Source organism: Panulirus ornatus, chromosome 10, assembly GCF_036320965.1.
Source record: "Panulirus ornatus isolate Po-2019 chromosome 10, ASM3632096v1, whole genome shotgun sequence".
In the NCBI taxonomy this organism is placed as follows: Eukaryota; Metazoa; Arthropoda; class Malacostraca; order Decapoda; family Palinuridae; genus Panulirus; species Panulirus ornatus.
Window position 1 is genome coordinate 13,911,706 of NC_092233.1, and position 24,655 is coordinate 13,936,360.

Here is a 24,655-nt window from a genome sequence, read left to right on the forward strand (position 1 = left end):
TCTCCTCGTTCCCTCCACCTCCGACACATATATCCTCTTGGTCAATCTTTCCTTACTCATTCTCTCCATGTGCCCAAACCATTTCAAAACACCCTCTTCTGCTCTCTCAACCACGCTCTTTTTATTTCCACACATCTCTCTTACCCTTACGTTACTTACTCGATCAAACCACCTCACACCACACATTGTCCTCAAACATCTCATTTCCAGCACATCCATCCTCCTGCGCACAACTCTATCCATAGCCCATGCCTCACAACCATACAACATTGTTGGAACCACTATTCCTTCAAACATACCCATTTTTGCTTTCCGAGATAATGTTCTCGACTTCCACACATTCTTCAAGGCTCCCAGAATTTTCACCTCCTCCCCCACCCTATGATCCACTTCCACTTCCATGGTTCCATCCGCTGCCAGATCCACTCCCAGATATCTAAAACTTCACTTCCTCCAGTTTTTCTCCATTCAAACTCACCTCCCAATTGACTTGACCCTCAACCCTACTGTACCTAATAACCTTGCTCTTATTCACATTTACTCTTAACTTTCTTCTTTCACACACTTTACCAAACTCAGTCACCAGCTTCTGCAGTTTCTCACATGAATCAGCCACCAGCGCTGTATCATCAGCGAACAACAACTGACTCACTTCCCAAGCTCTCTCATCCCCAACAGACTTCTTACTTGCCCCTCTTTCCAAAACTCTTGCATTCACCTCCCTAACAACCCCATCCATAAACAAATTAAACAACCATGGAGACATCACACACCCCTGCCGCAAACCTACATTCACTGAGAACCAATCACTTTCCTCTCTTCCTACACGTACACATGCCTTACATCTTATATTGAGTTTTTAAAGGAAATCTTTTTTTCTGCGAAAAGTACCAAATATTACAGGGTATTTTTTTTACCTCAAAAAACTTATTGTTCAAAATTGAAACATAAGATATTGAAACATTTCTGTACTTGAAATAATCATGGAAAATATATAATGCTCTGAGTTACCAATACTTATCCAGTAAATATGATTCCAATAATCAGATGATACTTTAAAATTGACTTCATTTAACAGCTTAATCAAACGTTATTAGGAGGATTAAGCAATATTTTCCGCCCAGATTTATATTCAGCGTGAAAAATACTTCTTATAATGAGTTTTTAAAAGAAATCTATTTTTCTGTGAAAAGTACCAAAAATTGCACGTAATAAATATTTCGGTATTTTTTAGCTCAAAAAACATTTTGTTACAAAATTGAAACATTAGATATTGAAACACCTCTATACTTGAAATAATCATGGAACATATATTATAATGCTCTGACTTACCGATACTTACCCAGTAAATATAGTTCAAATAATCAGATGATACTATAGAATTCACTTCATTTAACAGCTGATTTTAAGGTCATAATGAGGACCCAACTATTTTAACCCCAAATTTATATTCAGCATGAAGAATACTTCATATATTGATTTTTTAAAGGAAATCTGTGTTCCTGCAAAAATTACCAAAACTTGCAGTAATACTTCAGGGTATTTTTAGTTCACAAAACTTTTTGTTTTAAAATTGAAACATAAGATATTGAAACACTTCTATACTTGCAATAATCATAGAAAGTATATCATAATGCTCTGAGTTATTGATACTTACTCAGTAAATACAATTCCAATAATCAGATGATACTTTAAAATTGAGTTCATTACACAGGTTAATTAAAGTTTATAAGTAGGACCAAACGATATTTTAACCCCAGATTTGAGTTCATGGTATGTTTTAGCTCAAAAAAAATGTTTGTTTCAAAATTGAAACATAAGATACTGAAACACTTCTATACTTGAAGTAATCATGGGAAATATATCATAATGCTCTCAGTTAATGATACTTACCCAGTAAATACAAAACCGATAATAAGATGATACTTTAAAATTGAGTTCTTTAAACAACTTAACCAAATGATGTTTCAACCCCAGATCTGTATTCAGCATAAAAAATACTTCTTATCATGAGTTTTTATAGGAGATCTATTTTTCTGCGAAAAGTAGCAAAAATTGCAGGTAAAACTTCAGGGTATTTATTAGCTAGAAAACATTTTGTTCCAAAAGTGAAACAAGATATTGGAACACTTCTATAATGGAAATGATCATGGAAAAAATATAGTAATACTCCGTGTTATTGATACTTACCCAGTGAACAAGAAGTAAATGATTAGATGATACTTTAGAATTGATGTCATTTAACAGCTTGATTAAAGGCCATAAGGACAACCAAATATTTTAACCCCATATTTGTATTCAGGATGAAAAATACGATTGATGATAAGTTTTTAAAGGAAATATTTTCTGCAAAAAGTACCAAAAATTGCAGGTAGTAGTTCAGGGTATTTTTTAGCTCAAAAAACTTTTTTTTTTTTTTTTTTTTTTTTTTTTTTTTTTTTTTTTTTTATACTTTGTCGCTGTCTCCCGCGTTTGCGAGGTAGCGCAAGGAAACAGACGAAAGAAATGGCCCAACCCCCCCCCCATACACATGTACATACACACGTCCACACACGCAAATATACATACCTACACAGCTTTCCATGGTTTACCCCAGACGCTTCACATGCCTTGCTTCAATCCACTGACAGCACGTCAACCCCTGTATACCACATGACTCCAATTCACTCTATTTCTTGCCCTCCTTTCACCCTCCTGCATGTTCAGGCCCCGATCACACAAAATCTTTTTCACTCCATCTTTCCACCTCCAATTTGGTCTCCCTCTTCTCCTCGTTCCCTCCACCTCCGACACATATATCCTCTTGGTCAATCTCTCCTCACTCATTCTCTCCATGTGCCCAAACCATTTCAAAACACCCTCTTCTGCTCTCTCAACCACGCTCTTTTTATTTCCACACCTCTCTCTTACCCTTACGTTACTTACTCGATCAAACCACCTCACACCACACATTGTCCTCAAACATCTCATTTCTAGCACATCCATCCTCCTGCGCACATCTCTATCCATAGCCCACGCCTCGCAACCATACAACATTGTTGGAACCACTATTCCCTCAAACATACCCATTTTTGCTTTCCGAGATAATGTTCTCGACTTCCACACATTTTTCAAGGCTCCCAAAATTTTCGCCCCCTCCCCCACCCTATGATCCACTTCCGCTTCCATGGTTCCATCCGCTGACAGATCCACTCCCAGATATCTAAAACACTTCACTTCCTCCAGTTTTTCTCCATTCAAACTCACCTCCCAATTGACTTGACCCTCACCCCTACTGTACCTAAGATATTGAAAGAATTCTATACTGGAAATAATCATGGAAAACATATAATGATTGAGTACTCTGAGTTCTCGATGCTTACCCAGTAAATACAATACCAATAATCAGATGACACTTTGAAAATTACTTTATTATAGAGGGTAATTAAAGTTCATATGGAGGATCAAGCAATATTTTGATCCCAGATTTGTATTCAGCATGAAAAATACTTCTTATTATGAGTTTTTAAAGGAAACCTATTTTTCTGCGATTAGTATCCAAAAATTGCAGGTAATATTTCAAGGTATTTTTTATCTGAAAAAATTATTTGTTTCAAACTTTAAACATAAGATATTGATACACTTCTATATTTGAAATAATCATGTAAGATATATCATGAAGAGGACCAAACGATATTTTAACCACAGATTTGTATTCATCATGAAACACATTTTTTAAAGGAAATATTTTCTGCAAAAAGTACCAAATTAATTTTTTTTGCAGGTAATAGTTCAGGGTATTTTTTAGCTCAAAAAGCATTGTGTTTCAAAATTGAAACATAAGATATTGAAACACTTTTGTACTGGAGATAATCTTGAAAAAAATATAATAATACTTTGAGTTCTCGATGCTTACCCAGTAAATACGATACCAATTATCAGATGATACTTTGAAATTGACTTCATTTCAGAGGTTAATTGAAGTTCATAAGGAGGATCAAATGATATTTTAATCCCAGATCTATATTCAGCATGAAAAATACTTCTTATGACTTTTTAAAGGAAATCTATTTTTCTGCAAAAAATACCAAAAATGGCAGGTAATAGTTCAGGGTATTTTTTTTAGCTCAAAAATCTTTTTGTTTCAAAATCTATGCATAAGATATTGTTACACTTAATGCTTGAAATAATCATGGGAAATATATTATAATGCTCTGAGCTGCTGATACTTCCCTAGAAAACACGATTCTAATAATCACATGATACTTTGAAATTAACTTCGTTTAGTAGCTTAATTAAAGGTCATAAAGAGGATCAAACGATATTTTAACCACAAAAAAAACTTTTTGTTTTGAAATTGAAACATAAGATATTGAAACACTTCTACACTTGAAATAATCATGGAATATATCATAATGCTTTCAGTTACCAATACTTACCCAGAAAATACGATTCCAGTGATCAGATGATACTTTGAAATTGACTTCATTTAACAGCTTGATTAAAGGTCATAAGGAGGACTAAACGATACTTTAAGCCTAGATTTGTATTCAGCATGAAAAAACTTCTTGTTATGAGTTTTTAAAGGAAATCTATTTTTCTGCAAAAAGTACCAAAAATTACAATTATTAGTTCAGGGTATTTTTTTTAACTCAAAAACCTTTCACCTAGCCTCCTTATTATTAGGCCTATTAGGCAAATTTTTAGAAATTACTATTATCCTTAGTTTATGTCCTCATAAAGGTTTGTTGTTTCCCATTATCTCTTGCAGTTTGATTTGGTCATATCTTTCTCTCATTGTTGTTTTTTATATATCAGGAAAACCACAGGATTCATTTTCCTTATTGAGTTTCATCTCAGTTATCTCTAAGGCATCCAGCATAATTACACCTACTAATCCTTTTAAGTTCCTCTCTCGTTTCCCACCATTCCTTTAGCATTTACATATAAGACAATTTTGTAAGTCTTGTATTGTTTTGCGAGTGGTAGTAGGGGAATATGTGCAGATATGCACTTTTTTTCTACACCTTTGAATGTGACATTAGTCGCACTGAATTTTTTGTTTTTCATTGCAGGTGGCAATAACTTTTGCTGATCTTCATGACACCCCAGTTAGAATGCAAGAAAAGGGGGTGATCCAGGGTGTGGTACCCTGGGCACAGAGCCGTAAAACTCTATATTGGCGTCTCAGACGTTTGCTAGCGGAGGAGAGGGTGAAAAAAGAGATAAGACTGATTCAGCCAGACTCTTCTGATGGCCAGATTGATGCAATGTTGAGACGGTGGTTCTTTGAGGAGAAAGGATCAGTGGAGGTGTTTATATATCCTTACTATCATATCTGTCTCATATATGTCAAAAATATTGTATGAAAGATCTTTTTTTCTAACATATGATTCGACACTTTCAAGTATTAAAAGATTCTGGAATGAATATATTCTCCCAGTGTTGCTGGAAAATTCAAAATATTGTTCCAGAGTTCTGAAAGTTTGCTGTCATAAATGCCTTATGATACCGTTTCAGATGAAACTGAAAGTTTGCTGTCATAAATGCATTATGATACCGTTTCAGAATGAAAATTCAGAGTAGTGTTAAGAATTTTAAGTCATATTTGAAAGTGAAGAAAAGTATAGCATTGGAATGAATAGTTTGATTTTTTCACATGTGTTTTCCATTTCCAGCTTAGCAAGGTAATGCCAGGAACAGACAAAGAATGTCCTCTTTTACTCACATTCACCCTCTAGCTGTCATGTATAATGTACCAAAATCAGAGCAACTCACTCCACAACCAGGCACCACAGACTTTTCCTTTATTTCTGTTGACCACTTCTTTTGGCCCTTATATACCACATTGCTTCAATTCACATTCCCCTTTCACACCCTTCTGCATGTTCAAACCCTGATCACTCAAAGCATCTTCCACTCAAGTCTTCCAATTCCTCCTTGGTTTCTCTCTTCTTGTTCCTCCACTTCAACCATGTATTCCCTCTTAGCCTTTCCTAATTCATCCTTTCCATATGTTCAAACCCTCTCAGCACACCCTCTTCAGCTCTCTTGTACATACTTTTTTCATTACAACTCGTCTGTCTTACCCTTTTGTTTATCTGATCATCCCTCCACTCGCCACATATTGTTCTCACCCAATTCATTTACAGTATTTCCACCATTCTTCTCACTTTTTGGTCTAGGGCCTAAGCCTTACAGCCACAGAACACCATTTGGACTTCTGTACCATCAAACATACCTATTTGTTACTATACACTAGTTAAACCACTTGAATTGATGTTCAAGATGCCCTTGGAGAGAGGCATAGTGCCAAGGTAATGGAAATGAGCCTGCATCATATTTATATATGAGAAATGAAACGAGGAACAGGTTGGTCTCACTAATAAGTGTGGTGTGTAAGGTTTTGGAAAAGATTGGTAGAGAGCAAATGGATGATTTTGTACAGAGGAGAAATTTCCTAAGCGAAAAACAGCAAGGTTTTAGGGAAAGGAGGTTGTGAGTAACTCACCTCTTGAGCTTTATGAGAGTGACCACAGGCCTGGACAAAAGAGAGGCTGGGTGGATTGCCTGTCTCTGGACTGCCCAAAGGCATATGACACTGTACCACATAGGAGGCTGATTAAGAAGCTGGATCACCAAGCAGGAATAAGGGGGAACTCCTATGAAAAATAGAAGAGTATGTCAGTGGAAGGAAACAAAAAACACATGTTAAAGGAGGCTTTTCCAGATGGGTTTGAGGTGATCAGTGTAGTACCACAGGGTTCAGTTCTGGGACCCTCACTCTTCATGATCTATATTAGTGACATGCATGAAGGTTTGGAATCCTACCTGAATGTTTACAAATAATGCAAAGGTTCATGAGGGAGTGAAAAGCAAGGGGACCTAAACATGCTACAAAGTTCATCTGAAATGTGGTTGATGAAATTCAACCCTAGCAAATGTAAAGTAATGAGGATGGGACAAGGCAAAAGTTGGCCTTGATATGATCATTAGAGTACAAGAAACAAGTTTCAGTATTGTGTGTGTGAGAGGACTTGGGAGTAGACATCATCCCTAACATGTCTCCGAAGTCCCATATTAGAACATTTAAGGAGACAGACTGTCTGCTGGCAACTATGAGAATAGCTGTCAGGTATATGGGTAAGGAAATATTTGCCAAGATATTCATACCTTACATTAAGCCAAAATGAGAATATGCCTCCTAGGTTTGTTTATTGCACCCAAAGAAGCATAAAGGGCTCAAAGAAAAAGTACAAGGGAGGGGAGCAAAGATGGTGCCAGAATTAAGAGAGCTAAGCTAGAGAAAAAGGTTGGAAATATCTAAATTTACCTGCCTTGGAAGAGAAAAGTGAGGGGTGAACTGACTACAACTTTTAAGTTTTTAAAATAGATCACTGTGGTGGACAGCTCTTTGAGAAATGCAGGGATGGAGCATCCTGAGGATATGATTTGAAATTAAGGAAGAAACTGTTGAACAAAGATGCAAAGAAGAAAGTTAAGAGTAAATGTGAATAAGAGCAAGGTTGTTAGGTACAGTAGGGTTGAGGGTCAAGTCAATTGGGAGGTGAGTTTGAATGGAGAAAAACTGGAGGAAGTAAAGTGTTTTAGATATCTGGGAGTGGATCTGGCAGCGGATGGAACCATGGAAGCGGAAGTGGATCATAGGGTGGGGGAGGGGGTGAAAATTCTGGGAGCCTTGAAGAATGTGTGGAAGTCGAGAACATTATCTCAGAAAGCAAAAATGGGTATGTTTGAAGGAATAGTGGTTCCAACAATGTTGTATGGTTGCGAGGCGTGGGCTATGGATAGAGTGGTGCGCAGGAGGATGGATGTGCTGGAAATGAGATGTTTGAGGACAATGTGTGGTGTGAGGTGGTTTGATCGAGTAAGTAACGTAAGGGTAAGAGAGATGTGTGGAAATAAAACGAGCGTGGTTGAGAGAGCAGAAGAGGGTGTTTTGAAATGGTTTGGGCACATGGAGAGAATGAGTGAGGAAAGGTTGACCAAGAGGTTATATGTGTCGGAGGTGGAGGGAATGAGGAGAAGAGGGAGACCAAATTGGAGGTGGAAAGATGGAGTGAAAAAGATTTTGTGTGATCGGGGCCTGAACATGCAGGAGGGTGAAAGGAGGGCAAGGAATAGAGTGAATTGGAGCGATGTGGTATACCGGGGTTGACATGCTGTCAGTGGATTGAATCAGGGCATGTGAAGCGTCTGGGGTAAACCATGGAAAGCTGTGTAGGTATGTATATTTGCGTGTGTGGACGTATGTATATACATGTGTATGGGGGTGGGTTGGGCCATTTCTTTCGTCTGTTTCCTTGCGCTACCTCGCAAACACGGGAGACAGCGACAAAGCAAAAAAAAAAAAAAAAAAAAAAAAAGATTGATGGATGAACGGAACAGATTGACTGAGGACATGGTTAATGCAGACAGCTTACTTAAAGATGTTGTATGATGGTAGGGTTTATGCAAGAAATGGGGCCCCCTGAGTTTAAAGCTCCCTCCCCTGTACAGTACTGACAGGTAATTACAGACAGTGACCTCACTTTCCACACACTCTTAATGCACACAGGACCATAGATCTTTCACCCACATTGTGGCTTACTTTAGCCCCTAGTGTTCTCTCTACTGTCATATTTATTTCCAGGTATCTAAAACACTCCACTTCCTCCAGATTCTCTCCGTTCAGACTCACATTCCAACCAACCTTTTTCTCTGTACTGGTAAACTTAATAACAGATATCAACTCTCAACTTTGTTTCACAAATACTTCCCCAAACTCAGATACCAGCCTCTGCAGTATCTGACTTGAATCTGCCACCAGCACCCTGTCATCAGCAAACAACAAATTATTCACCTCCCGGGCCCCCATCACCCTCAGCAGACTTGCATCTACCTCTCTAGTGGATCAGAGGCTGGCTTACTGGAAGAACACAGCATGTAGTATTAAACAGCGAAGCTTTAGATTGGTTAGACATGACAAGTGGTGTGCCACTGAGGTTGCTCCTAGGCCCAGTTCTTTTCATGATATACATTAATGACCTAGAATTCAGTCTCATATCTAAGGTCTCCAAATTTGCAGACAATACCAAACTAGGAGGTAGAGCTGTAAACAGGCTGGACTGCAGAATGATTCAAAGAGGTCTTAACTCACTAGCAGAGTGGTCAGACAGATGGCAAGTGAAGTTTGATGTCGACAGGTGTAAAGTTATGAACTTAGGAGACAAGAATATACATTACGATTACAAACTGTTTGGAAATTATCTTACTAAAGTAAATGAAGAAAAGGACCTTGGAGTTGTCATCAGCAACAATTTGAAATACACTAAACAGTGTCCAGAAGCATGTTAAAAAGGCAACTGAATGTTAGGTTTCATTGCCAGAAATGTAGATTATAAGACACCAGAAACAATTCTCACACTGTATAATTCTCTAGTAAGATACCCAAACTATAAAAGAAGGAAAAATTAGAGCAAGTACAAAGATGCACGACAATATTGATTCCATCCCTTAGAAATCTGGCGTACAAAAAGAGGCTTAAATGATTGGACCTTTTCTTCCATAAAAAACATAGACTTAGCAGCAAGTTAATTCAAGTGTTCAAAATTCTGAACAAATTTGACAAAGTAAACCCCGAGCACTTTTTTGAATACAAGAAAATGCATTTACTAGGACAAATGGAATAAAACTCAGAGCTAAAAGATTTAGTACAGACATGGGAAAAAGCTTCTTTTCCAATAGGTGTGTTGAGCACCGGAATAAGTTACTGTCAGACATAGTGAATGCTAAAGCTATGAATACCTTCAAATGTTGTTTAGACATATTTTATAAATTCAGGTACACTCTGAGAAAAACTCTAGAAATATATGTATAAAAGACAGTGGTAATGAGGACACTGGAAAACTAATGTGCAGCAGCAGGGAGTTGGTGATAGCTAAATTAACAACTGAGCAGAATTACTTTTTTTATCAAGTTGTATCTTATCTGAACATACAGGAGGGTGAGAAGCATGCAAGGAATAGAGTGAATTGGAAGGACATGGCATACTGGGGTCAACGTGCTGTCATTGGATTGAACCAAAGCATGTGAAGTATCTAGGGTAAACCATGGTGAGGTGTGTGTGTGGCTTGGATATGTAAAGGGAGCTGTGGTTTGGGTGCATTATACATGACAGCTAGAGGCAGAGTGTGAGTGAACATGGCCTTTTTGTCTATATTTCTGGTGGTACCTCACTGAAGCAGGGAATAGCATTGCTGTTTTTATGTGCGTGTGTGTGTGTGTGTGTGTTGGAAGGGGGGGGGATAGCGACAGAAATGGATAAAGGCAAGCAAGTATGAATATTTACATGTGTATGTATGTAATGTTTGGGTATGTGTATGTGTTTGTAAGTATATGTGCATATGTGGGCATTTATGTATATATATATATGAGTGGATGGGCCATTCTTTGTCTGTTTCCTTGCGATACCTTGCTGACGCAGGAAACAGCGATTATGTATAATATATAAATAGATAAATCTTATTTTTTCTTTTTCAGACAACCCAGTCATGGGCACATCAGTCCTCCTGTTGTCTGTCTTTCTCATGTAAACTCATGTAAATTCATGCTTGAAACCACTCACCCATGGAACCACTCATGCACCTGTTTTCTTACTTGCACACATGCTGTATTCCCCATGGTAGAAACTCCCCACTACTTATAGTAGCTTTTCACCCACACTTTTTATTCATAACACTTTCTACAAAGCATCTCTTTGAACTCTCTCATATGCTTTCTTCAGAGCCATAAATGCTTTATAAGGAATCCTTTTATCTTACTAAATATTTTTCATTCTTTAAAGCAAACACCTGATCCACACATCCTCTGCCACTCAGTAAGCATTACATAGAAACAATGAAAAAGTAAACAAAATTTTAGGAGTCTTAGGTAGGGCATTCACATTTAAGTCTGAGAAAAAATTCTTTTTCTTTAGATTTCACTTGTGTATCCCCACGTGAATATTGTATTCAGTTTTGGTCACTTTACATGCTCTTTATATAAATTGAGATAGTACAGTGTTGAGTAACAAAGATGATTCTTAGCAACACAGATGATCCCCAGACGGAAAAAGAAATACTATGAGAGCTGGCTATATGACTTAAACTTATTTAACTTTGAAAAGAGATGGTTAGATGAGGCAGTACAGGTATTCAGAGTTATCAAAGGCTTTGTTGACCTCAGTCTGAGGAGCTACTTATTGTTTGATTTGACTGATTTCACTCGCAGTAATGGATACAAATTCATGGTTAGTTAGGTGATATGGAGGGAGAAAGAAGGGACAGAGCAGTACAGGGTAGAAGAGTCATAAGGTCCCTGATAGAATAATGAAGGGTAGAAGTGTAAGTATGGAATTGAAGAAAGGGTTAAGGAACAGCATAGTCCTCCTAACCCTGATGTCTGCAGCTGAAAATTGACATCGAACCAGTCATAGAGGTAAAAAATCCAGGCTGTGGAAACGAACTATTTGAGAGGAGCATGTGGTATGACTAGAAGGAATGAAGAAAGAAATGAGGGGGTGTACGGTAGATGAGTATGGCAGGGAAGGTATAGGGAATGAATTGTGGGTGAAACATAATATTTTGAGGCGGTTTGGGATCTGGAAAGACTGCTAGACAGGAAGTTTACAGGAAAAGTATATGATAGTACAATTGAAGTGGTTGGTGTGAGAGGAAGACCACCTGTAACATTGGGAAATTGAGTGAAAGAGTAGTGGAGGGTGAGAAGTGATGGAAGAATGCATGGAATTGTGTATATGAGGAAGGTATGCAAGGATAGGGATAGGTGTAGGCTCTTTTGATGTGGCTGCTATCTCGATGGGAGTTCCCAGAGGGAATGGTCATTGTAGATATAGTTAGGTAGGTTAGTTAGGATTTTCGTTGTATTAATAGATCATGGTGAGGTGCCTGAGGGTTGGAAGAATGCCTTTATATATATTGCCAATGTATAAAGCAAGGGGTCAAAGGTGAGGGTTCAAACGACAGAAGTATAAGTTTACTGAGTGTACATAGTAACTTGTATGGGAGAGTGGTGATCAAGAGAATGGAGGCATGTACAGAGCATCAGATATGAGAGGAACAGTGTGATTTCAGGAATGGGGGATGATATGTGGATCAGGTGTTTGCTATAAAGAATGTGTGTGAGAAATTCTCAAGGGAAACTGAAGGATTTGTATGTTGCAGTTATGGGTCTAGAGAAAGCATATGATAGGGTTGATAGAGATGCCTTTTGGAAGGTCTTATGAATGTATGGTGCAGGAGGAAGCTACTGGAAGCAGTGAGTTTTTATTGAGTTTAAGGCATTTGTGCAAGTAGGTGAAGAGGGTGAGAAATTCCAGGTGAAGGTGGGTCTGTGGCAGAGATATGTGATGGCACCATGGCAGTTTAGTTTGTTTATGGATAGGATGGGGAGGGAGGGAAATGTAAGGGTCTTGCAGAGAGAGGCAAGTATGCTGTATGTCGCAGGTAAGGCAACTTGGGAAGTGAGTCAGTTGTTGTTTTCTAATGACACAGTACTGATGGTATATTAGAGTAAGCAGCTACAGAAGTTGGTGTCTGAGTTTGGGGGAGTGTGTGAAGGAGGAAGATGAAAGTAGATGTGAACAAAAACAAGTTTATTAGGTTTAGCAGGGCAGAGGGACAGGCTAGTTGGGGTGTGAGTTGGATTGGAGAAAATTTGGAGAAAGTAGAATGTTGTAGGACACATCAGCAAATAGAGCCTTGGAAGCGGAAGTGAGTCATTGGGTGGGTGATGGGGTGAAAGTTCTGGGAGCAGGGAGGAATGTGTGGAAAGAGGCATGTTACCTGGGAAAGCGCAAATGGGAATATTTGAAAATATATCATCTCCAGAATTGTTATATGGATGTGACATGGGATCTTGATGACAATGTGCAGAGCAAGATGGATGTGTTGGAAATTAATTGTTTGAGGACAATATTTGGTGTGAGGTGGATTGATCGAGTAGTTATTTAAAGGGTAAGAGAGGGATGTGGTTGTAAGAAGAATGTGGTTGAAAGAGCTGAAGAGGGTGTATTGAAATGGTTTGGAGATATGATGAGAATTAGTGGGAAGAGGTTGACTTAAAAGATATATGTGTCAGAGAATTTGTGGGGAGAGGTATACTTAAAGGATATATATCTCGGAAGTGGAAGGGAAAAGGACAAGATGACAGTGGAGATGGAAGGGTGAAGTGAAAAAGATTTTTATAGTGGTTGGTGCCTGAACATCCAGGAGTGTAAAAGGCATACATGGGATAGAGTGAATTAGAAGGATGTGATATACAGGGGGTGATGGGTGCATTACACATGACAGCTAGAGAATGGATGCGAGTGAATGAGACCTTTTCTTTGGTATTCCTGGCATTATCTTGCTAACATGAGAAACAGCAAACAAGTTTGAAAGAAAAAAAGAAAAGTTACCTAAAAGCATCATTATTAATATGTTTAAGAATAGTTGTAACAAATAATTTGATTTAGATCTACAACTGACATTATCTGTGCCTCTTTGTTTTTTGTAAAGTTTGTAGGTATTTCTCTTTAAGATATGTTTGCTTTTCTCTTCTTACTTTTCTGATCTCTCAAGTTCCTAATCTCCTCCATTATCACAAACAGCCTTTAAAAGACCCATTGGCCTGTTACTGTTTTGAATGATTTTATATTCCTTTGTATAATGTCACTGCAAAGAACATTGTATTTAATGTTAATGTAATTTTCCAGAGTTATCTGTGGGACAATGACCAAGTTGTAGCAGAGTGGTTGCACTTGCAGTTGGATGGTTACTGGTCCAAAGAAACACAGAAATCACCTCCAGAAGAAGGCAACACATCTTATCTCTTAGAGAATTTACAGCTTATGAAGAGAGATGCTGCAATATCACAAGTCAAGAGTGTTATAAAGGTTAGTATTACTGCAGCTTGCTAACAGTTGTAAAAAAATATTACTTCTGCAGTTGCGTGGCTGCCTTGTCTGAATTCTTGTGAGTAGCATTTATTGTATTGCATTGATCACCAAATTTATTTACTAAGAAACAAGGTATTATGAATTATAGATTCAGCATTTGATACCAGTGGTAAGTGCTTGAAGTATTTTAGAATTCTGATCTTAGTATCCCAAAGACTTATAATTGTTTTTTTTCATGCTTGTTTTCACACACTCTTTAGAAAAAATGTTTAGTATATACCTATTACTCTTTTCAGGAGTTCCCAGAAATTGCAATGGACACCATTGTGCACATCATTCGTCGCATGTCTCCGTCACAGCGTGCAGACACACTTAAGGCACTTAACAATATGGACCTTATTAGTCAACAGGCAGATCCAGTAACCACCCCAGACCCACAGGAAAACTCAAACTGACCTTTATTGTGGCAGTAGTAGTCCGTACTACTAGCCACACCACCCAAGGTCTCACTAACCTAGCTGTCGAACCATGTCACCTTTCGCACATTTTCGTAACTAAACCAAGGGATAGAATTTTGTATGCTTGTAAAGAAATTTACTTGTGTGTTGGGAATAATTTACTCATCTAATATTCCCAGTAAAGAATAAAGATAACCATTTTGCACAAATTTTTACAAGGAATATCAAGCAGGACTGTTTAGTCAGCTGAAGTAGTCATGATGGTCATCAGATTTAGGCAAGAGTCCTCTATATTTAGGATTGCATAGGAATTATAGTTTTGCACTTGTAACCTGTGAGATGGAGTTATGCCTAAAGGCAGGCAGGGTTAGCAGACATTTTTCAGTTTATTGTGCATAAGGCGAATCACTCTGCCATGTTAAAGTCCCTAAAGTGGCTAACCTCTCTTGCTTGGGAGGTTGCCAACAACTCAGGTGGAAAGTGGTGTACTGTAAAGAACATTAGCTTTTTTGGCTGTGTTTGCCAGAAGTGTAAGCTTAGCTTTGGTAATCCATATTTATATGTGTTGTTAAGTTATAATGAATATGTAGTAATTGTAAATTGTGAGGTTGGAGAATTTAAAGATTTTTTTAAAAGTGCTTTTCAGATATTCTGGATGAATGTGATTATCATTAGTATCAGTGGTTTCCAATATTAATGCCACTGATTATTATCATACTCTAGCTAATAATCTTCTTCCCTTCCTTGCTCTGGTAATTCATCTGACCAGTAACATTTTTCCATTTAGATTCCCAATGCTCAAGTTTATGCTATGTTGATGGTAAACACCAGCTGAAAGTTTCATGATTTACATGGCTGAGTGTTACTTTTTCTTATGGCTTTAAATTATGCATTTTGCATTAGCTAGGGTTAGTGGAACAGTGTTTGCATGTATCTTAAGTCATGTCGTATGAAGTCAAGAGTAAATGAGATATTTTAATATATACTTATCATTACAGTACTGTACTGTTATGTATACTGGATTACAATAACATTTATTTAGTTTAAGTGATGATTATGTGAAATCATTGTTGAGCCAAATATGCTGTGTGTGTGTGTGTGTGTGTGTGTGTGTGTGTGTGTGTGTGTACATCATTCTCATTGATGAGTTTATCCCTTAAAACTAAATACATATCTCTACATTATGCACGACAAATTTGTTGGAATTCTTAAGGAGATTAAGATATCTAAGAGGAGAGTGATAAGATGGGTGGATGGTGTATTCTTGGACTGTCAGAAGGCTTTTGAGAGCTCAAAGAAAGGCAGTATAAGTCAGCTGAATATTGTTTAACTGGGAGAGATCAGAGGATGCATATCCAGGGAGTATTTTGAATCTCTGCAATGGTGACATGTAAGGATCCTCAGGGCTTATTGCTTGGGCAGCTACTATATCTGATTTATGTCAGACTAGATTGAGTTGTACCTGAATGTTTTCTACGACCAAAGTCATGATTGAAGTACGAAATAAAAAGTATTGCAAAACATTGCAGAGACCCTAACAAAATGCATCAGTGGTTAGACAGGTGGGTAATGACATTGCTGTTAACTCCTTTTCATAGGGGTGCATCATCAGGGATTCAGTCACATACATCCTCAACCCATTCCATGTGTGCTAGAGTGAAATGCAGACTTACATCTTGCACTGCTGCTTTGTGCTTTTTCACATAGCATACTAGGCTGATTTATTAAGTAGATTTATCACACAGCCTCTAAACACAATATATTTCCTTTGCATCTAGTCGCAAATCAGTCCTTAACATATTTATCCAAAATATCCTTAACCTTAATGAATCTTGGAAACTGCAAAGTAATTAGAATGGAAAAGATAATAACAGAATATTCTAGGATGAAACAAGTTACAAAAATCATTCTGTAAAAGGGACCTTGTAGTTGACATTATGTAAAGCTCATTACCAAAACATGTGTGGATGATTGTTTGGGAGGCAAACTATATTTGGTCACTGTTGTCAGTGTCTTTTTCTTTCCCAAGTGTGACTGGAGTAGGAGGGGATCAGAGTTAGGGTTTGTGGGTTTCAGAGACCTGCAAACTTCCTATGACAGCTTCAACCTGCCATTGTACTAACTCTTGCGAGATGTGCCATGGCAGATGTCAAAGTGTTAAGAGTAATTAGACTACATTTTTTAGTGTATTACCAAATGGGACTTGGTAATTACTCAGCTCAGATTTCAAAAAGACCATGATCATTCATTCAGTCCTCAGAGCTGGAGCCTAGGTCCATGTTTGGCCTTCAGATCAAGATTTGGAGTTCTGTTTTGAAGCTATGGACTCTGTTTCAGTCTCTAGGATATGTATTCTGATCTCTTAGAGAATGCCTCGACAGACAAGCTGCTATATGAACTTGCCCTTTCGTTTTAGGTTGTTATATGAACTTCCCCTTCCTTTTCTTTCTCTCTTTTATTAAATTCAAGGAAGTGAATTGTTCTCTTTCGATGAAAGAATGTTTACAGCAGGAGCTTACTTTACACTGCAGTTGAACACCTGTCAGTTGCCTCTTCCATGAAATATGCATTGGTTAATTTCACTTAAGCCTGAAGGAAGACTCATTTGATAGCAAAACCTAATCACAAAAAGCCTCTGAAATAGGGAAATGATTAGATTTAAGCCTCTATTATCTCAGTTATTGTTATGTACCATAGAATAACTTCAAAATTTCAGAGAAAGTTTCATCCAAAAACTTATAGAATTTAAGTTCGCAAGAAAGGATATGGCAGTATAGTGTATGATGACAGATATTTGAATATTCTACTTAAGCTTTCTGGTTGAAGGAAGAGAAGTGCATATCAAATATGAGCAAAACCTTCTCACATAACAAGAACACATGTCATCACCTCATGGTTGTAAGAGTGCATTTGCTTTTAAGGGTTACTTTCATAACATACATGATGGTTTTATACTGTACCTGTTTCTTTGTAGACTTGCAAACAACACAGGTACCATTAATTCTGTGAATGCTCCTTGTAAAAGGTTGACCAGATAAAATACTTATTTTTAACTGTTATGTAGTAGGTTGAGTGATTTTGAACATGCTTGATCTTGTTTATAGTGATGAACATTGTTAAGGAGCTAAGATATATGACAAGTTATTCAGGGAATATATAGAATTTTTTATGTAGAGTTGTAAATATATATTCTCAATTTAGTTATTATGAAAAGAAGTTCACACAGTAATCACAGGTATTAAAATAGATGTTCCCTTGTAAATTGTTTTCATGCACAGTTGTGTATTTTTCCCTCTTTCTTTAAATGAAATGTGATACTCTGCTGTTATTATGACAGTAATACACTAAAATTTGTTTTTAAGGACTGCCATGAGGTGTCGTTCAAGTGAAAGGTATCATTGAGCAGTGTAACACACTAAAATTTGTTTTTAAGGACTGCCATGAGGTGTTGTTCAGGTGAAAGATATTATCGAATTGTGCAGTAGTCATCCTTAAATTCATATATGAAACTTTTTTAATGTGTGCTACAGTCTTTGTAAAGATTTGGAACTACTTATTTAGAACTATATGTGTATATATTTTCCCACATATTTTTGCTTATTTTCGAACTGGATTACTTAGATTAAGAATAAGTAAAGTGCCTCTAGAATATGTTTAAGCATATGCATATCAAAATTTAAGGGATGAGATGTAAATCTAATTCACAAACACATTTTATCACAAACACATTTTTAGGAAGCAGTATATATGAAAAACTAGAGGTTTTTGTAGAATTTCTGTAATATGTATTAGGATTTTGATAAAGTAGGGCTATATATTTGCTTAAACATATTGGCAAACAACTATGTTGCTCTCTTATTGCAGATTTGATGATCATGAAGCATATTTTTGTAGTAGATGACACTCATATTTATTGCTTTGAATTAACCTGGCAGCCATGCACATAAATTGGAAGTAGTAGCAGGCAATAGAACTGGTAAGATTTCTTGCAACACTTCCATCTTTATATCCAAGACACTATTTTCCTCGTATAGAACACATCGTTGTTTGTCATATTTTACCAGAAAGCTTGCATCATTCTTAGTACATACTGTCATTAGATATATAGTGTCAATAGTGTTTCAATATGATGTTTAAGAAATATGTTCGTATTGTATTGTACGCTCTCAGCTTTTAGAATGCAGTCAGAGGGTTATCATTATGGGAAGTAAAGTGAAGTAGTTGAGAAAAATAGATAATAAGTTAAGATGAATAGCAGAATAGCAATGTTTAAAGAGTGCATAATAATGTGTTAAATTAAGATAAAAACTTGAAATATGGATTTGTTAAAGAAAGGGTGCACTATGTGTTAGAAAAAGTAAATTAAGTGTATTTTCCCTTTAAGAAACTAGCAGTTGTGCTTGACTGAAAAAGCCAGGCCATCTAAACAACTGCTGTTCAGCTGTGTTCCTATTTGTATCATAAATGTCATGCCCTATGCTCAAAACAGAGAAACTCTTGCAGAATCTTTGTCTTACATTCCACTACTGACCATATTGGTCTCTAGTTTCCAAGAAATCCAGCACCATTTGAAAAATTTGCTATCACATGACTGAAGCAGACACCAGCTGCTTGTATGAAGGGAAGTAAGAATGTGCATAATTAATGAAAGTTTATCTCTGCAAGCACATACATGGAAAAAATAAGTAGAAAGGTGAAAAGAGGAAAGTGGTACTGAAGTAATGAAATAAATACTGCAGAAAACTGGAAAAATAGTTTGAAGGATACTTTAGTGCATGAAGGTATGGGTTAGGCCACCAAAGGGTGGTTGACAGTGAATGGAGGTGAAGAAAACCATTAGTGCATTAAGTCATAATCTCTTTATTCTATAAGATTTTGCACTAATTAATGATAAGCTTTTATATGTGTTATGTTTTTAACCAACCTCAGATTCTTTGACTATAGTTACTTTGTCTGTATGGTACTACTCTTTGGTTTGATATTATCTTTCATACAAGATTATTATCTATTTTTATAACTATGGTAGGTATTCCTCATCACTCAAAGTAGTTTGATAGTTTGTAATGATGACTGAAAATTTTAGATCATACAGGAGACATAACTTAAATAGAGTATTATCTACATAATTTTCATTATCTTAGTTTACACCTGAATGAGTTTTTTGTGATGCAGCATGCATGAGATGATCCCTAACTTGTAGGTGGTTTTTCACGGAAATGTTTCTGCTGTTAGTGAATTCTTACATTTTATAGATAAGAACTGCCATTATTATTTTTGTGGAATTTAACCTTCATGTTAATATACAAATTTTCTAATGAAGTTAGGTAGAATGTATGTCCAATATATATATAGTGAACCCTTGCCAATTCAGCATAAAAGAGGATGGGAGTATTCACAATAACAGATAAGATGACTTAATAGAGGTCTCCCATAAAAAGGAAAGCTTCACAGTTTTTGGGGGGCAGCTCTTGTGTACATGTGTATTAGCTGGGGAGTATACCTTTACTTCAATATTTGTGAAAATCCACAGGTATGACCACATTTTCTCTACATAACATTTCAGTCTTTGAAACACACCCTTTACAATCACAGGTACTTAGGACAAAAGTGTTCAGATGACTAATGTTTAAAGTAACTGAGAATAGAATTGGCTGGGGCTGAATAAGTGAGGGTTCACTGTGATTCCAAATCTCTCAAGAGTGTTCATGGAGGTAATACCTTATTCCACAGTTTCTGTAGATGACATAAGATGTACATGGGTACAAATAAATTGTTTGTTAATATTTAATTGATATCTAATTTTCTTGTTGTTGAAAGAGTTATGAAGTATTTCAGTGTTTACAATGAGAAAATTGATTTTCAGTGTAAAAGACATTTACTTAGACATGGGAAGCCATGGACGTATCACTCACATCCCCTCTCTTGATTCCATTTGGACTAAGCATTGCCACATAACCATATAAAGTGACTTCCTCTGAAAAGAAAAAAGGATAAAGGTAGAATTTTCAAGGATGAAGAATTCCAAAAAGATAGCACATATTCACCTCCAATAAAAAGTTTTCATATCAGCCTTCATCCATTAGTAGGGAGACTTAGAGTTACCAAGAGATTTGTGTCAGAGCTTTAGTGCCTTTTCAAAGACTTGAAGGTTGTTTTGAAAACCTTAGTGCTGCGAATTTGGTACTTCAGATTTTAACTCAAAATGATTGCTTCTTCGTCTTTTGTTTAGGCTTATGAATCTCAAATGATGGGGTATAGTTTATCAGTAATAGCCAATGGATATAACATCAATAAAGAAAAGGGAGAACACCAAATACTTTTGGCTAAGGACCAGGAGGGATAGTTTATAAACAAGACATATAATCTGTTGAAACTTACATCCTGTATAAAAAAGACCAAGGTTTTTCTTGCCAGTATTCCAGTTTCACATACTAGATACTTAAATTTTCCACAAGCGTTAGGAAATATATCTGTCTCTCCATATGTTATCATGACTCCTTTCTCAAATTAATGAAGTGGATCAAATATATTCAGCCTCAAACATAACTCACAAACATTTCACCTCATGCCCAGTATGTTAAAGTGAAACAACACATTTAACAGTTGTTACTTTTTCACTGATTTATCAAGCAAGGCCAACACCCTCCTTCATACTACTGCCATGCACAAAATGTTTCCATTGCTTCCAATCCCCATTGACTCAAGCATCTTCATCTGAAATATCTCCAGCCCTGATTAATTTTCTGATTACAGTTCTCCCTTTCTCCAGCAGTCTATCCCTTTTTCTTGTACCTTGTACTGTGCTACTACATATCTTTGACAGCCATCATCTGCCACCCATTCTACTTAACCATGCCATCTTGGAAGACTTCAATCATTGTCCTGTTTTAATGATGTCTTCAAATTACATAATCTTTTCCCATCCTTATTCTATTTTTACACTTAATTCTAGCTATACTACTTAAATTGTGCATTTCTATTGATCTTATTTCTTACTTATCTAACTAATCCTAACAACAGTGTCTACAAAAAACCTTGTTTGCCTCCCCAGTCCATTTTTAAACTTGTCACAATTTCATTTTAGTACTTTGTCATCTCTCCTTTGGCCTTGCTTACCATCTGAAGACATCTGAATAAGGAGTTAACAAGGTTCCTTAAGTATTCTAGGTCCATGGGGTCTTGATCGAAATGAGGTAAGGCACTGATGAGGTGTTGCAGGAAGCAGCCATCTGATTGTATGTTCTGAGTTCCCATTGCACCTAGAAATCTCATGTGTATCCATGTTTTCTTGCTTCAGTTTGAGAATTCTGCCTTTTTTCTCCTTAGAACGGTAAAAGCCAACCATCTTTAAGTACAGGTTGAAGAAATACAGCGACCAGAAGCAATATTCCCAAATGAAGTGGGAACCAGGAATAGTAGAGAAAGAACATCACTCCCTCAAGATAGCCTGGGGTGAGTTGCTGTTCACACCATTAGAAAAACTAGTCTCAGTGACCAAATGTATGACTGATTTCACCCTGAGAGCATCATATGCTTATTCCCACATTAAACTTTAGCCTTGTATTACCCCTGAAATATACTGGGGGCAGACAAGGCCTTTTGTGGACATGGTATCTCTTACTCCTTTCTCAATGATAGCCTTTTACAGCTCTGACAACTCAGCAAACCCTTCTTGGCAATGGCATCATAAGTTGTTTGTTAGTACTGACCTGCCTTGTAATTCTCAGATCCACAGACCAGGCTGAAGGTTTACTGCAGCCTTCTTTTTTCCTGCCACTTATGTAATGCTAGTTCTATTTGGGCAGGGGTTTGAACCTCCATATTTTTTATTGGCATCTGTTTCAAGGAAGCCAACTTTTGCATGATGACTTTTAAGTTACACATTAGTACTTACGGAGCCCAGCTTCAGTTCACTTTGTTTTTTTGCTTGTGCAACTTTCTCCTAAGAGGAGTCTCTCATTTTTTATTCAAAGCAAGCCCCTACAGACATCCATGGACATCACCCTTCTTGAATGGTTAAAGATTATCCAAATAAATCAAAACAGCTTTTGGCCAGAGTTCAGCGGGAGGGAACAAAGGACACATATCAGAGGAACCTTTTCCAAATGCCTTGATGTGATCAGTGGAGTGCCACTGGGTTCGTGGAGTACCACTGGGTTCGGTTCTGGGCCATTATTCGTTTATTGACCTGTGAAGGTCATGTTAGCATACGATCCAGAAATTTCAAGTAAGGACTAAATATTCATCCACGTTTTCCTCGTGAACAGTGGTGTGTTTACTGTATAAAATTGACTTACAGATTTCCTTGTTAAACAGGTTCTTCTCTCAGATTTATAGCATTTGTATATTTGCTCATAAAAGGATCCAGACTTATAATTTAAGCTAATAAAATGCTTTAATTGCAATCCAAACCTTCAAGAATGATGTCAGTGCCAGACGTAGCAATGAATGTTACCAATTTCAATTACATTCAAGCATTTCCCCCGATCAAAAAAATATATGATTGACATAAGTTGACCTATAAAATTAAAATAATTCCTTTTTTTGAATTTTCTCGCTGTAATGTTAATTGCAGTTGAATTACTGTGCTACGTCAGCAATGGAGACTTGCTTTGGATTAACTAGCTGGCGCATCTCCTTCTCGTACCTCCAACAGGTGCCTGTTTGATATATAATTCCTTGGATTTATGTTTCCTAGTCAATTTTAAACATAAAAAAATTATTCCCAGATTTATAGCATGTTCTTAACGTTTACCAACCAAGTCTTATTCCTTGAGAATGTTGAAATACACTCCCATAAGTATATTTATGGAGAGATTATTTATCTCTTAATGTCTAGGAACTTTGATACATATATATGTGCTTATGGAGAGATTATTTATCTCTTAATGTCTAGGAACTTTGATACATATTGGTCTAGATTTACTTTCATAAGTATGTCTATTTTGACGGGTAAAGTTAACAAATACCTGAGAAAGCAAAGTGTCAATCATCCACTGTGCTTGTCTGTTTATCGAAGGAGCATTTGCAGTGATCATGCCCACATTTCCATAATTTTACGGAAGTTTTGGAAGGAGGTAAATAAAGTGCGTAAGACTAGGGAACAAATGGGAACATCAGTGAAGGGGGCTAATGGGGAGGTGATAACAAGTAGTGGTGATGTGAGAAGGAGATGGAGTGAGTATTTTGAAGGTTTGTTGAATTTGTTTGATGATAGAGTGGCAGATATATGATGTTTTGGTCGAGGTGGAGTGCAAAGTGAGAGGGTTAGGGAGAATGATTTGGTAAACAGAGAAGAGGTAGGAAAACCTTTGCGGAAGATGAAAGCCGGCAAGGCAGCGGATTTGGATGGTATTGCAGTGGAGTTTACTAAAAAAGGGGGTGACTGTATTGTTGACTAGTTGGTAAGGTTATTTAATGTATGTATGATTCATGTTGAGGTGCCTGATGATTGGCGGAGTGCTTGCATAGTGCCATTGTACAAAGGCAAAGGGGATAAGAGTGAGTGCTCAAATTGCAGAGGTATAAGTTTGTTGAGTATTCCTTTGAAATTGTGTGGGATGGTGTTGATTGAGAGGGTGGGGGCATGTACAGAGCATCAGATTAGGGAAGAGCAGTGTGGTTTCAGAAGTGGTAGAGGATGTGTGGATTGGGTGTTTGCATTGAAGAATGTATGTGAGAAATACTTAGAAAAGCAAATGGATTTGTATGCAGCATTTATGGATCTAGAGAACGTATATGATAGAGTTGATAGAGATGCTCTGTGAGAGGTATTGGGAATATATGGCATGGGAGGCAAGTTGTTAGAAGCAGTGAAAAGTTTTTATCGAGGATGTAAGGCATGTGTACTCTGTGGAAGGTATTGGGAATATATGGCATGGGAGGCAAGTTGTTAGAAGCAGTGAAAAGTTTTTATTGAGGATGTAAGGCATGTGTACGTGTAGGAAGAGAGGAAAGTGATTGGTTCTCAGTGAATGTTGGTTTACGGCAGGGGTGTGTGATGTCTCTGTGGTTGTTTGATGGGGTTGTTAGGGTGGTGAATGCAAGAGTTTTGGAAAGAGGGGCAAGTATGCAGTCTGCTGTGGATGAGAGAGCTTGGGAAGTGAGTCAGTTGTTGTTCGCTGATGATACAGTGCTGGTGGCTGATTCGGGTGAGCAACTGCAGAAGCTGGTGACTGAGTTTGGTAAACTGTGTGAAAGAAGAAAGCTGGGAGTAAATGTGAATAAGAGCAAGGTTATTAGGTACAGTAGGGTTGTGGGACAAGTTAATTGGAAGGTA

General features: G+C 37.1%; 1 protein-coding gene across 7 annotated transcripts in view; it reads left to right on the forward strand.

Moving 5' to 3' along the window:
* ACC (acetyl-CoA carboxylase) overlaps window positions 1–20,164 on the forward strand; it is a 333,790-nt gene extending 313,626 nt beyond the window's left edge. For all 7 annotated transcript variants that reach the window (XM_071665546.1, XM_071665545.1, XM_071665542.1 and 4 more), the window contains 3 exons: window positions 5,055–5,291; window positions 13,736–13,915; window positions 14,215–20,164. In XM_071665546.1, coding sequence (XP_071521647.1) covers window positions 5,055–5,291; window positions 13,736–13,915; window positions 14,215–14,373 — 576 coding nt within the window. In that variant the 3' untranslated portion in view covers window positions 14,374–20,164. The remainder of the gene's footprint in view (window positions 1–5,054; window positions 5,292–13,735; window positions 13,916–14,214) is intronic.
* Window positions 20,165–24,655: the final 4,491 nt, after the last annotated feature.